This window comes from Chaetodon trifascialis, chromosome 24 (genome assembly GCF_039877785.1).
Source record: "Chaetodon trifascialis isolate fChaTrf1 chromosome 24, fChaTrf1.hap1, whole genome shotgun sequence".
In the NCBI taxonomy this organism is placed as follows: domain Eukaryota; kingdom Metazoa; phylum Chordata; class Actinopteri; order Chaetodontiformes; family Chaetodontidae; genus Chaetodon; species Chaetodon trifascialis.
In genome coordinates, this window is record NC_092079.1 from 12,579,282 (window position 1) to 12,593,047 (window position 13,766).

Sequence of the window (13,766 nt, forward strand, 5' to 3'; positions counted from 1 at the left end):
GTTTTTCTGTAAGGTATAGATATTTTTTTGCCAGAGGCAGGTGCCCATATCCATAAAGCATTCCATATTTCCATACTTAACTCTTTGCAGTTATAAAAATATCAGATATTTCTTAATTTCTTTCAATCCCTGTGTTGACAAGTGTGACTTGATGCAACTCCTCAACATTATTGCTGCATTAGCACAGTAGTAAATTCTGGAACTCTTAAGTAAACATATATAGTAAAACATGGCTATTAGCAACTTTTTTCGTCTTTTTTTCCCTCTTAATAGGTTTCTTTAAATACTCGACACACTCTCAAAGTGCAAAAAAAAAAAAAAAAAATCTGAAAATTAAAAAAACAAAAACAAAAGTGCAAATCATACTACAAACATCTGATGAAAGCATGAGAGAGGACATGGCACTTCTAGCGTGGTGTGGAAGTGAGAACAGAAATGTCTGGACTGAGGAAACACGGTTGGCGGTGATCTCGGCGGCTTGGCTCGTCCTGATCTGCGCTTCAGTTTGGCCGTGAGCGAGTGTCGCGATCGCCTACGATGGTCCTTGCCAGTTACTCCACTTTAGCTTTTAAGTAATGCAAAGGATAAATTACAAGCCAAGAAAATAATACTTCACATGATATCAGCCGTACACAGTGGTTCCCCTTTGAACTGTCCTCAACACTTTTATTTAAGAGCCACTGTTGACACAAATCTACCTTCATCCTTGACCTAAACAATTTCAAAACTGACTTAAATTGTTTCAACATAAGCGCAGGTAGGAGTCCCCCCCCCTCCCCCGACTACAAAAACAAAGGAAAAGCTTCTGCCTCTAAACAAAATAAGCTCAGTATCATAATTAGTTGGATGATTCAGCAGGTGATTGAATGGAAGATTGCAGCTCAGTCACTTAGTAAGAAAACGCGGATGAATACTGAGTTTCACTCACCAACGAGTAAAAGAAAACAAACTAAACCTCTTGATGAAATGCCAGAATGTGGAGGTGTGTATCTTGAAAAGGCAAGGCATTTTCTGTTCTGTCTGTCTGTCTGTCAGAGTAACATTTGAAATCTTTAAATATCTACTTTTAAACATCATCAATATCTACAAAATGCGCATGACCATTTTGTACACAGTGATTCATTTCCCACATCTCGTAATCATGTACAGCATGGCGACCCACCCCCCTCCTCCTCCTGCTCCTCCTCCTCCTCCCGCTGCCTCGGAGGACAAAGTCCACTTAAAGCACTTTACCTGAGGTTTCATTAAGAATGCTGCAATTTGCCTTAACAGGGAGTCTTACATAACGCGTGAGCACACATGCGCACACATACACACGCACATACGCGCAGGTGCCCACACACACACATACACACGTCGTGCATTCAGGCACGCACACACACAGCTTGCACACTAAGATAATGTCCCTGCAGGTTCATCAAGCATGCTTTCAGAGGTTCTGGGATATTTAAGAGGGGGAATGAAGTCTTGTCTTGGATTTTGGGGGGTGGGGGGGGGATTTCGGCTCCTTGTCGAGCAAATTCCACAGAGACTCGGCGGTGTGAGGCTGGAGAAGTCTGGTGTGTACAGAGCCCAGAGTCTGCCTCGGCTGTTGCTCTGACTTTGAGTCTTGTCCCCTCAAGGCCGATTCGACGGGTTCTGCTGCCCCCCGAGCTTCTCCTCTCACACGTGGCTAAAAGAAGCTCTCCAGAGTCTCTCTGCTATCCTCCGCATCGGAGTTCAGTCATTTTTACAGGCTCCATTAGCCCCGCCCCCCGACACGGGAGGTCAAACGTGGTCAGCTGGTATTGAATGACTTGACCCCTGGCTTTTAACCCTCTGAAGTGGCTGTGGTGTTGGGGGGGTGGGGGGCCTGGGAGAGCAGGGCTGGGGCAGAGAGCCAATGACTAGGGGGAGGAGGAGGACGTCCTGCTTGTGGAGAAACTGTAACAGAAAACAAGGACAGCACATTATTATCATCTGCTGCATGAAAGAAAAGTGCTGACAATCTGGATTACAGTCTAGTCTGCGCAGGAAAGCAGAGCCAGACGTTACCTCTGGAGCCTGTGGACCATGTGAGCCACCAGGGAATCGGAGATGCCGGGGTAGGCCTCCTCAGCCAGCAGGATGGCCTCCCTCAGCTCATCCAGGACCATGGGGTTCCCGTTCACCTGCTCCTGTCTCGCCTTGAGCTGGGAGGGAGGAGGAAGGCGAGGCAGCAAACATTTGGTTAGATACATAAGAGACAGACAAGATGAGAAAAGCAGTTCAATCAAAGTGGAGGACCTATCTAGGTGTAATTGGCACCAGCGTTCGTTAGAAGCAAATCAGCTGAAAGGTCAGACAGTTCCTCTACACAAGCCTAGAGCAGAGCTCCTCACCTCAGCTAATGCAGGAGAGATGACTGTGGCCAGGCTCTGTGAATAAGGCCTCTTTGGAATGTCTTTTGTCTGTGGAAAGACAGAAAGAGTTGAGACAGGAAATCAGCACCTGGAGGACAATCTGTTTTTGAAGCTGTGGCGCTCTCACCTGGTCTGCCGCCCCTGACTGTCCCTCCCCGTTCTGCAGCTTCTTGGGGTCCTTCTCCCGGATGGTGAAGATCCAGTCGTCGTTGCCAAAGTCGTTCCCGCCCGATGCCTGGCCATCCTGCTCTCTGATTGGGCGGAAATTAAGGAGGCTTTGAACATTGATCAGGATGAGTAATGAAGTCACGCATGTTAAGTGCTTAAAGCTCATCATAACAAATGTGGGAGGAAAGCAGCACAGAGGATCAGAGTCTGCCTCGGTCAAATTTACTTTAGAGGAGTCAAAACAGCTGCCGGCATAATGACACGCAGTGAAAACAAGCAACGCGAAGACGACGTGAGTGACAAGCAGAAATCTCTGGTGCATTTCTGCTGGAAAAGCTCACATCTGACGTGATGAGGATGGTATCAGACTTACGAGTCAGACTCATCAGAACTGGACTCTGTGGTTCTAGACTGCTCTGCCTTCCACCTCTTGTACTTGTCCACCAGCTCGGTCAGGTAGGAGGTCTTTTTCGCATGGCGAACGATCAGCTTATGCTTCAGCAGCTCTTTGGCAGTTGGCCTCTGTGGAAATGAAGAGATGAGCACATGACGCAAGAAGGAGAAACAAACCAGAAAGATCCTTAAAATCGCTAAAAAACTCCTTACAAAACTGGGCTCTTTGTTGAGACAGGCCTCGACAAACTCCTTGAGCGGTTTGCTGTAGTTGCCCTCCAGCGTGGGCGGGTTGTTCTTTGGGATGAGGAATAAAACCTTCATGGGGTGGAGCTCCGAGTGTGGCGGCTCGCCTTTCGTCAGCTCGATGGCTGTGATGCCCAGAGACCAGATATCAGCCTGAAACACACAGAGAGATGTGGTGAAAACTTCGAATTTACACGAGTGGACAGCAGGCAGTAAACATGCTAACAGATTAGCGCCTGATCAGCAGCATTAGCTCGACCGACCTGATTGGTCATGTGACCCTCGCCTTCCAGATTGCAGCTGTCCGTCGAGAGTTAAAGGACGGTTTGCTGTGGTTTAAAAAAAGCTGCTCTGACCAGCCCTGCTCGCTCTGTGTCTTCATCATATAAATGGATGACCTCATTTAAAGCGTACTATTACTTTACACCTGCAGCAGTACACTTTCTCTGCATGGTGAGAAAAAAACTAACAAATGTTTACATTCAGTGTTTCTCATACTGATCATGCATCGTTTACATCCGCTTCCGCTGGCGCGTTGCTTGCTCATTACAACAACCAAGTGTTGATAGGCAGAACGGCGTAAAATGATCGGCGAGGGTGTGCACTGTGTCACACGTGGTCACACACTCCGCCGCTGCGTGCACAACACTGTGCAAACAAAGCACTGGTAGTATCAAACTCCACAGGGTAACTATTACAGTAGTAGCAGCTTAAATATCCAGAGTATCCTGCTCTCTGTCACTATAATGGCAACGTGACGTTCCCGCAGGGCGCAGTCTGACAGCAGTGTTTGTTAGCACTGTTCCAAAGTGCGACCTGATAGAGAAATGCAAATCAATGCAGCGAGACGAGTGTAATGGTGCACAGCGCAGACGCAACCCGCCGTCTTACCTTAGAGTCATACGCCGACTGTTTGATGACCTCGGGCGCCATCCAGAAGGGCGTGCCGACGAAGGTGTTGCGTTTGATCTGAGTGTCGGTGAGCTGTCCCGCCACGCCGAAATCCGCCAGCTTCACCTCTCCTTGCTCGGACAGCAGCACGTTGGCAGCTGCGGAGGGGAGGACAGATGGGAGGTTGACGTGATCGCGCTGAGCGAGAAGCCAATGCCGCGTCATCAGACACTTCTGTCAATGCCATTCATCAGCGTCACCCATTTATTTAATCAAAGGGGGAACAACTGTCAGGAGCCTTTTAGCGAACCGCCGCAGCGTTCATCTCAATTCCCCCGACGAAACACAAACTACAGACTGAATGAAACCATAAAAGGACGTCAATACCATTAAGGTGCCATGTGATATTTAAGTGTGCTCGCTGATGCTGAAACTTGCGTCCTCTAATAGCAGCACTCCCGGTCTGTCAGCTACCTTTGATATCCCTGTGGATCTTCTTCTCAGAGTGGAGATACTCCAGGCCCTTGAGGATCTCTCTCAGGATTGTGGCGATCTGGGTCTCGTCCAGAGCTCCAGGCTCCATCTTTAGAAGAGAAACAAAGACCGTGAGCCGTGGGTGTCGGCTGAGCCTCGGGATAATTTGTTCCAACAGGGCTGACAGGAGAGGGACAGCAATGAGGAACTTATGCAAAGCTAAAAACACAACTCTGATCCAGATTAAAGGAGCAGTGCACCTAACGTTACATTAGATCACACGGCTGTGAGTAACCGAAGCCTGATATGTGAATCCTCTGCACCATAGTGCTCTGTTACTGTCCAAAAACTATTAAAAACACGCGCATGAGCCACGCTGTTGGACTGGGTGACATGTTCCCTACCACGAACACACACAGCGGTTTATTTTGACTCAATCCCACACACACCGTCCTGCTGCCAGAAATACTCACTAGAGCACCAAATGTGGATTAAGCCTCAGCTAAAAATAGTCCCCTACAAATGCACTATTTCCTCCTGTTTGAGAAACGTTTGATAAAAACTACAGTGGCCAGCTGTTTTAGGAAATCATTTGGCCTTCTTTTACATGAAACTATGTGTGTGAGCTGTTTTAAAGGTTTATATCTTCAGTGGGAATAAGCTGGAGGCTCCCAAACCTGAAGCAGAAAATGTATTTTTCATACATCGCTTACATGGCATTAAGATGGTTTTAGTGTGATTTGCCAAGATCTGGATGAATGTCAGCATGGTTATTCACAACCTTGGTGTGAACAGTTTTTCTTCTTACTCTTGAATATGCCTGCCAACTGCATCTCCAGGCAACAAAACAGCTCAGAGTCATGTCTGTGGATTATCTGGAGTAACTCTGTCTTTCTTTTTGGACAGAGACGGGAGGAGGAGATCAGAGTTTTTGGCCCTCAAACCAAATCAGCAGCATCGGGGTGTGCAAAAGGTAAGAATTCAATCCCAGAGATCATTTAAAACATCATCATCGTCAGCTTCAGAGAGCAGTGTATATATCAGTCTAACTTCTATTTATTTCACAGCATTGTGGAGGTTGGTAGGAAGTGTTTACCACCTCCACAAAGCAATTATATTGATGTTTTATCGTCTTTTTGGGTGATCTGGGAGACAGTGCAGAGCTTAGTGCAACACAAACATGGAGCAGGAATCACTTACCAAATCTAACGCGGAGCCTCCTCCTAAATACTCCATGATGATCCATAACTTAGTGTCCTGGAAGAGTGGAGACAGAGACAGACAGCGGTCGTTTAGTGCATTTCACTGCTGGGTTGTGAAGGAAGTTACTGACTTACTCAGAGATGTCGAGAGCCAGGTGCCTTCCTAAACAAGTCATGATGACACTAATAAGGGCTCGGTGGGTGTCTGAAGACGTCTGAGGCTAATCCCTTTTTAATTTAGGATTATTCAGGGAAGAAGCCGGTAGAGGAAGAGAAATCCTTTTATGTCTCATTCCATTTGCTCACACGGAGGTTTGATTTATGGGGGACGGATGCAAAAATACTGAACTATTGATGCACATTATGTGGACCAGAGCCGCGTCCTGCGTCAGCATGTGTGAAACAAACCTTCAGGTACGAGCCGTAGTACTTGGTGACAAAGGGGCTATCACACTGGCTCAGCACTGTGATCTCCTGCTGGATGTCTTCGATCTCGTCCTCCGCCTCCTCCAGGTCTATGATCTTGATGGCCACCACTTTCTGGGTGCGATTGTCGATGCCTTTGAACACCTCGCCAAACGAACCTTTGCCAATGCGCTCCAGCTTGGTGAACAGCTCCTCCGGGTCAGCTTTGGCATTCTGCCGGTGACGGGAGGGGGAACAAAGCGGGGGGGGGGGGGGGGGGGGGGGAGGGGAGGCGGATTTAAAATAAAGAAAGAAAAAGGAATGTTTGAAAAGAACTGAATGTTGGGGAGTAAATAGGAAACACCGGCAGGGTGCCATTCTTACAGGATAAATTAATTCATTCATTGCAACACCTTGTGTTTGTGTACACAGAGAGACACAGGAGAATGAAAGGGAAAGAGTGCAACAATTGGACAAGATGCATGTTAAGAAGAATTTAAATAACACAAAATATGCCACTAAAATAACACATTCAGCCCTCTCAGTACCACGCTGCACCCCTGGGGTTCATTGCCTGCCCCTTCATTAATCGATCGGGCTGTGAAATGTCATAAAACAGCTTCTCGGCATCGAACTTCAGATGTTTTGTTTTGTCCAAACAAGAGGCCAAAAGTCAAAGATATTCAATTTTACAATAAAATAACAGATAAGAGTAGATAAAATCTCAAAATTTGAGTGGCTACAGCAGCAATTTTTGGCTGTTTTTTGCTTGAAAAATGACTGCAGCTCTGCTGTTGACTCCATTTAGGCAAATATGGTCTGAAACTTTCACTCGTGAGTCAAAGTCAAAAAGGCTTTTTCAGGGTTTCCATAAAGAAGCTAAAAGAAACTCTTAACAGAGTCCTGGAGCGACTCTTCTGAGTCGAGTGCGGTGAGTCGTCAGCATTTTAAAATAAGAACTACAATTATGTCTAACCACAGTGCCCGCCTTCAACCACTGACTCAGCCAATAGCAGGCCTCCAAAGGTGATGGGGGGGTAAGGGCTGCATCCCATTGGTCATCACTTCTTAATTTTTTTTCTTGTTTAGACGATGAAGATTATAAATGAAATGCATTCATTCTGAATCAGTGGACCCTGCAGAGAACCTCAGGTACATCCTCATGCAGGTAAGCATTTGACACCTGACCTGACAGGGACAGAAATGGCCCCGTATGTCACCTCTTCTGACCCCCTCTTTCCTGATTTTCATGGTTTGGGACAGATCACGTGGTGGGACTGTAAATGAGCCAGTTTGTGCTGGGATGTAATGATGAAACATCTCTAACATCCTATTAGCTGTACAGCCAAAAAGGACCGTTGGCACTCTGAGACACAATTATAACTCGTCTTGAGCCCAGAAGACCAGGAGAGACAAATGCAGTGCTGTCGTATGACTTCAAAGTGTCTTCAGAGGAGATTTGAAGTGTTTATTAGAACAGAAAAAAGCTGAAAATGTGTTGAGTGAATACAGTAAGTTACAGTAAGTTTCCAACTTTTCTGGGGTAGCACACTGTAGTATCTGAGTGATGCATGGAGGAGAAAAAACCTACTTGAACACAGCGAGATGTGAACTACAATGACTTTACTCTCCAGAGGCTGTTATGTAGGAAACACAACAGCAGGCACCGACAAAAACAACTTCCTTTTATGACCTTTTCGGAGTACAGAAAGGGTCAACGTGCCCATTCTGAGATGGCTAAAAATGAAAACAGCTGCCTTACGCAAGAAGGGATCCTTATGTCACCAGAGGAGATCATTTTGGTGCCATGAAAGAGATTTACTCAAGAAACTAAACAGTGATCCCGCTGATTCAAAGTGTGGTGCAGAGCGGATTAAGAAGCGATAAAGGGATAAGTAAGATTTTATTAACAATAAGATGCTTTGTTTGGGAATAAGGGGTCAAACTGGATCATGAGTTTCAAGTCAAACTGCAGGCAAATGTGGGCTTTTGCTGCCTGATTTACAGCTTCCACTGATAGATTTAGACATGCATTAAATGAGTCTTTGAAATGTGAAAATATTGCTAAAAAAGATTCGACCGTCAAGCTCAAACTCTGATTGCACTCGCCTCTGTGTCCTGCAGGTTAATTTAAGAACAATCGCTGGGACTGGCACCAAATACCGTCTTCACAGTGTAGCATGAGTTATTGTGCTCTAAATGGACTGGAGCCTTTAATGGTGCCAAAATCCCAGCAGTTCATCTGCCTCTGATGCATCCTCCCCCAGATTCTGAATCTGCATGCAAACCAAACCAGAGATATCCGCTAACGAGCCCGCACAGGGAATGTAATCTAGTGCATGAGGCAGTTTACATCAGGAGCTGTTATCTCCACTGGTTATCTACCCAACACAATTATCCCCTATAGGCAAACTCCTAAAGATAGCAGCAGAGGCTAGAACAAGGCTCATGTGTGCATAATGCTGTCTTTGTACAGGGGACCCAGAGAGCTCTGGGTATTTTGTGTTCAGTGCATGTGTTACTGTTGCAAAGATGTTGCGTTCAGGGGCTGACGGCGTGACAGTAAACTAATATGACGACATAGCAGATATGTAAATTAACTTTCTGCCATGCTGCCCTGGATGTCTTTCAGCAGACTGTGACATCAGCTACACGCCTGACATGCGTTTCATTCCGTAACAATTAGATGCATCATGATCTTTGAAATGTGTCCGACTTCCGATCGCAAGAGGATGAGATTTCACACTTGAGTTTGAAAGGTGTGCGCTGCACAAGCCCACAGCAGGGAGTCCGAGAGTGTACATTTTGTTCTGCAGTGACCTCAACTACTTACTGCGGAACAAACTCAAAAGACGTTTGGCTTACCTGCATCCCCGGCAGGTTGCCCTGAACTGGAGAATGGGCCATAGTGATGCTGACTGGGTCTGCGCCTCGTGCGACAACGCAGGGCTCTCCTCGGCTTGACCTGTGTTTACAGTCCCGGCTGTGGTGCCGTCAGTGTTAGCAATCTTCCAGGACACCTGGCTGCGCGGGCCTGCCGAGAACCGTTCAGGTACTTTTATGTGGAGAGAAAAACGTCCTTCCACACACGCTGGTGTACCTCCCCTGTGTCGGAACAACCCCAAGTCATCCAAAACAGCTGAGCAAGCTAACAGACGTTCGCTAATGCTAACTCTGAAGCTGCAAACAAGAAATCCGCAATGTTAGTTTGCTAACCAGCTGGCTAAGCGTTAACCGGTGCGCTAAGTCAGATTTTTTTTTCCACTTGGGGGGGTTTACTGTTGCAACGAAAGAGACGAAGAAGTAGCAGCAACTGTGTATTGTAAAATGACCTCACTGTCACTTTCTGAACGCGTATTCTCTCGCTAACGGTGTTGTCAGCTAGCTAACATGGTTGGTTAGCTCGCTAGCTAGCTAGCCAACGCAGACAACCTGACCAACGTTCCGTCAGCGAGCTGGCTCGGAGCACAATTTGTCTGCATACCGCAAATGACACCCCAAGAACGGAGTCTGGAACAAACCGATTACCGAGCTTTTATCTTTGCTTTAACCAGTCTTCAACGGCCCTACAGATCTGGCATCCGCGGCAAGGATAGCTCGCCAGTGTTTTTGTTTCCTCCCTCACTTTCGTCCCGTACTCTCGGCCATCTTGTCGGTGCTGTGACGCCTGGCTGGGCGGATCCGGATCCGGATCCGGATCAACAACAACATCCTGACTTGTCTCCCAAGGTGTTGGTGCCAGGTGGACGGACCCAGGTCCCCGTAAAAGTTTTTGACTATTAAATTATGTTGTTATGGCTGTGCACCGCGGAGTCCCATCTGAGAAAAGGATGCCAGTTGGTAACTGCGGCGTGGTGCAGACAGACTGCGATAGTGAGCTAATTAAGCTAATTAGCCATGTTATCCTTTACAGAGCTGAATCAAATGAGAGGTGCTGATTAAATCGCTTGTCAGATTACTATGGGGTACTCTGAAAGCCTGTCAGGGACCCTGGATGAGGCTCTGTGCCTCATCCGGGGAATCCCTGCACTTAGCTTACCTGTCCGAAATCATACCATAATCAACTTTTTATTATTAAATGCTGCGTTCATCTTTAATCCAATAACGCAGTCATGTCGCAGCATCTTGTCTTCTCTGGAAGGACATTCGTGTAACAGCATTAAACTGCCTTCCTCTGAACAGAGATAACACAATTGCACTGTGAGTAAATCGGATTTTAATGATTTCCCAGCCAAAGTAATTTGCTGTGCGGCAGCGCTAATTGCGCTCAGTCTAATTGACGTTTCGTGCGTTTTACCACAGGAGGGCGCCAGTGGATAAACTTCACTGCGGCGGCGTGCTTGTGTAATCTGGATGCTGATGCCGGTGCACCATCGCGTGCTGCAGCTACAATAAATACTGGGATGGCCAGTGCATTGCTGCATGATGCTTTCTTCCCCTCCACGATCATTTAATGCACAATCATTTGAATCTGGGGCGAGTGCAGACGGCTGCGGCTGTTTTCGACCTGTTCTGACAGAGGGCCTGTGTGCGTCCCTCGAAGAGGACACACTGTCTCCACTCGAAAGGCATTGCAACATGAGTGTGTGATTGTTGCTGCTGCCTTTAAAATGAATTTCACTGCCAAGAGGGCTCTGACCTCTGCAGGAGAAATGAAACAGAGATGCCATAGCAGTACTGTTTCAGCGTGATATCATGGTGATACCTCATGGATGAGACGTTTTAAATTCACAATTGGGTGATAAACATGCGCCGGCTGTCATTTAGACTAACATATCTCCACATATAAAGCCTGCTTGTGTGGCTAGAAATACGCACGTATGGAGGATTAGTCCTAACAGATGAATTTCAGGGTGAAAATGTGCGCACAGCGCGTCTCGCCTGTGCGCCTCATCATCAGCGCGCCCAGGGCTGAAACGCGTGTAATGGGAAGCACTACCTCCCTCCTTCATGCGTAAATTATGTAGGGCAGGACGGGAATGCTGTGCCACCTCCATTTGAGAAAACCCGGCCGGTGAATGTGAGAGGGGGAGAAAAGAAAAAAAAGAGAAATCACAAAAGCCAACCTCGTCTTCAAGCAGCGTTTGACAGAAGCGCAGCGGCGCATCACGACTTGTCTATTGTGAAGCCAAGGAGAAGAAAAGATGGACATCACGGATCAAGGAGCTCAAATGGAGCCGCTCTTACCAACGGTAAGACTAACCAGACACGCTATTGTTGTGTTTATGTCCAGTTTCGTGTACTGTAGCTCTGAATATTAGACAAAGCTGAATGGGTTGTTGGTCGTCAGCTTATGTAATTTCCCTTTAGAATAAAAACAGGCACAGTTGTAATGAAACGTCCCATCAGTGTATTCACGTTCAATCCCTTTGTAAATCAAAATGACCCATATTTTGACTGCTTTGCTGGTCGTGCCGCCTGCATATCATGACAAACGTGGATGTTGCGCACCACAAATTGACACAACTGATGCTTTCACCGCGTACACAATTTATATTTGAGCGGATTCTGCATCTCTCTCACTACAAACGCCCACACCTTCAAACAGAAGGCATTTGTGATGCACTGTACAGGTTGATGCGATGTTACACAGCAGCTACAGTTAATCAGTGGCACCTTACTGTCTGCATGGGATGGATCCATGATATGTTGCCTCTCAGACAAATGATCGGATTACCAGTTTTGTGCCAAGCTGTTGCTTGAAGCATACAGTATGAGATGAGAGCACCAAGTGTTTGATCCCAACAGTGAGGAGACAGAGGGAGGTGTATGTCTCATCAGCTGGATGGAACAAGCTCCCTGGATTATTATTCATAACCAATTTAGCCTATTTGTACACATTAGCATAAATTCAGGCGTCAGATTGTGTCACATGTGAGTGGTTATCCCTCCCCTCCCGTATCCTCTCCAGAGTGGGATCAGGATGATGCTGGAGCACCAGAGGAACCAAACAGGTCCAGTAAGTGTCCCCCTCAGGTCAGAGCTCAGTGGCAGAGTCCCAACTGAGTATGTCTCAAATGCAGCACATTGAAGACAGAGCCTACTTCTGCAGGTCAGCCCCCCCCCCCCATTAGCATTCAGGTGAGCCTGTACCAAGAAGAAGAAGAACAAGAAGAAGAATGAAACGCCAGAGGAGAGATGAAATGTGCCTGCTTTGTGCCACCATGTTTAAAAGCAACAGTTGCTCTGGAGGCAAATCAATACCCTCCTTGTTTTGTTCTATTTGTGGACGTGTTACATGAGGACTCGGTTTTCCAGAGCTTCCAGTGAAGCCTGATGTGGCGTGGGATGTCTCTTCTGTTTCCCCTGCAGTCTCAATGCAGTGTGCTCGCTTCTCCTGTTGTTGTAGCTCGTTGCTGCTTCCCCTGTCCCTCCGCCTACACGGCAAGCAAATGCGTTGTCATGGTTTCACCAGGATGCGTACGGGTATGTGAGGTGTTAGCATGGCGAGGATCTCGGGGGCTCCTCACACAACAAAAACTACCCCGTTCTACCAGGTTACCGGGTTCTCAAGGTCAAGCATGAGAGTGTGTTTAATTTACAGCAGGAAGGGCTTTATGTGAATGCATCATTACTAATGCCCGTCTCTCAGTGGTTTTGAGTTGGCACAAGTTAAGAGCATCCAGTGTGACAGTGAAGAATCCACGTCTTGCTTTTGTCCTGTCGATTGATTTCTTGATGTTCTTTGACTTGCAGGAGCAAAGTTCCCAAGAGAATAAAGATGTGGTGAGTACATCTCTCATTCGCTTCATCAGCCCTGCAAAAATGTCCTATTGATCTGCTCAGTAATATCAGTGACAACTCAATTTAACGCACTTGTTACAGACCGGTTTAAAAACACAAGGATATGATCTGAAAATCAATAGCAAGAGGTAATAAAATCAGAAAATGTAAAGGTCAAGGCCAGAATAATAAAAAGGAGGTCACCAGAAATGTGCTGACTGTTATGTGAAAGCAAGTCTGTAAAGAGCTTTAAGAAGGAAAGTAATTCATTACATTTGAGGTATTTGTGCTTAATTGAGTGTGCCCTGCTACTTAATGCTTCTACGTCACAGTTACTTTACGCAGAAAAACACACGATAATAGATTAATGAATCACATGACTGCTTTTGTGTAAATGCTGTCTCTCATGGTGACAGCAGAGACTCTGCAGTTCCCCTCAGCTCCGCAGAAAGCTTTAGCTTCTTTCAGCTCGTTGTTTTGGCTTTTGGCTGCCTCCATCAGCGTTGTTTCCAGCAGCTTCATTCTGCTAAAATCCTGAAAGTATCCACCGTACCAGCATGTCACATACGGATGCTTGTTCAGGACCCATGGTGTCACTTTTTAATGCCCTCTACGCGACTTTAGCCTCATTTTTCAATGTGCTATACACAACCTGTTCTCACTCCCAACATGTCAAATGATGGGAATGGGAGCATTTAGCAGCCATAAAAAGACAGAATTTTCCTTCAGGAAACCAAAACAGAGCTAAAAGGAAATATTGGTACTTACAAATCCCCGTGAATGTTGCCCAGTGTCTGAAATGTTTGCTCATAAGTTTGCAGTATGAACTATAGAGGTGATAATGTGGCAGTAGTGTGTTTCAGTCAGTCATATCAAATATCTC

At 46.5% G+C, this 13,766-nt stretch overlaps 2 protein-coding genes across 7 annotated transcripts in view; one reads left to right on the forward strand and one right to left on the reverse strand.

Annotated features, from left to right (window-relative positions):
* Positions 1-664: 664 nt before the first annotated feature.
* On the reverse strand, positions 665-10,011 carry stk24b (serine/threonine kinase 24b (STE20 homolog, yeast)). Of its 2 annotated transcripts, XM_070994105.1 has the most exons (12): positions 9,689-9,825; positions 9,026-9,265; positions 6,164-6,394; positions 5,754-5,810; positions 4,554-4,662; positions 4,080-4,237; positions 3,156-3,341; positions 2,923-3,071; positions 2,509-2,632; positions 2,361-2,429; positions 2,035-2,171; positions 665-1,923 (listed from the first exon to the last, which is right to left on the reverse strand). In XM_070994105.1, exons 2-12 carry the CDS (start codon positions 9,065-9,067, stop codon positions 1,887-1,889), a joined length of 1,299 nt encoding a protein of 432 aa, XP_070850206.1. In that variant the 5' UTR covers positions 9,068-9,265; positions 9,689-9,825; the 3' UTR covers positions 665-1,886. The 2 variants fall into 2 exon arrangements, with proteins under 2 accessions (XP_070850206.1, XP_070850205.1); XM_070994104.1 differs by having other exon boundaries at positions 9,026-10,011.
* A 1,041-nt stretch (positions 10,012-11,052) lies between these two features.
* The window catches only part of LOC139352056 (sodium-driven chloride bicarbonate exchanger-like), a 36,084-nt gene continuing 33,370 nt past the window's right edge, over positions 11,053-13,766 (forward strand). For 2 of the 5 annotated variants that reach the window (XM_070994099.1, XM_070994095.1), the window contains exons 1-2: positions 11,053-11,352; positions 12,857-12,886. In XM_070994099.1, coding sequence (XP_070850200.1) covers positions 11,305-11,352; positions 12,857-12,886 — 78 coding nt within the window. In that variant the 5' untranslated portion in view covers positions 11,053-11,304. The remainder of the gene's footprint in view (positions 11,353-12,856; positions 12,887-13,766) is intronic. The other 3 variants (XM_070994096.1, XM_070994102.1, XM_070994100.1) reach the window with 2 other exon arrangements.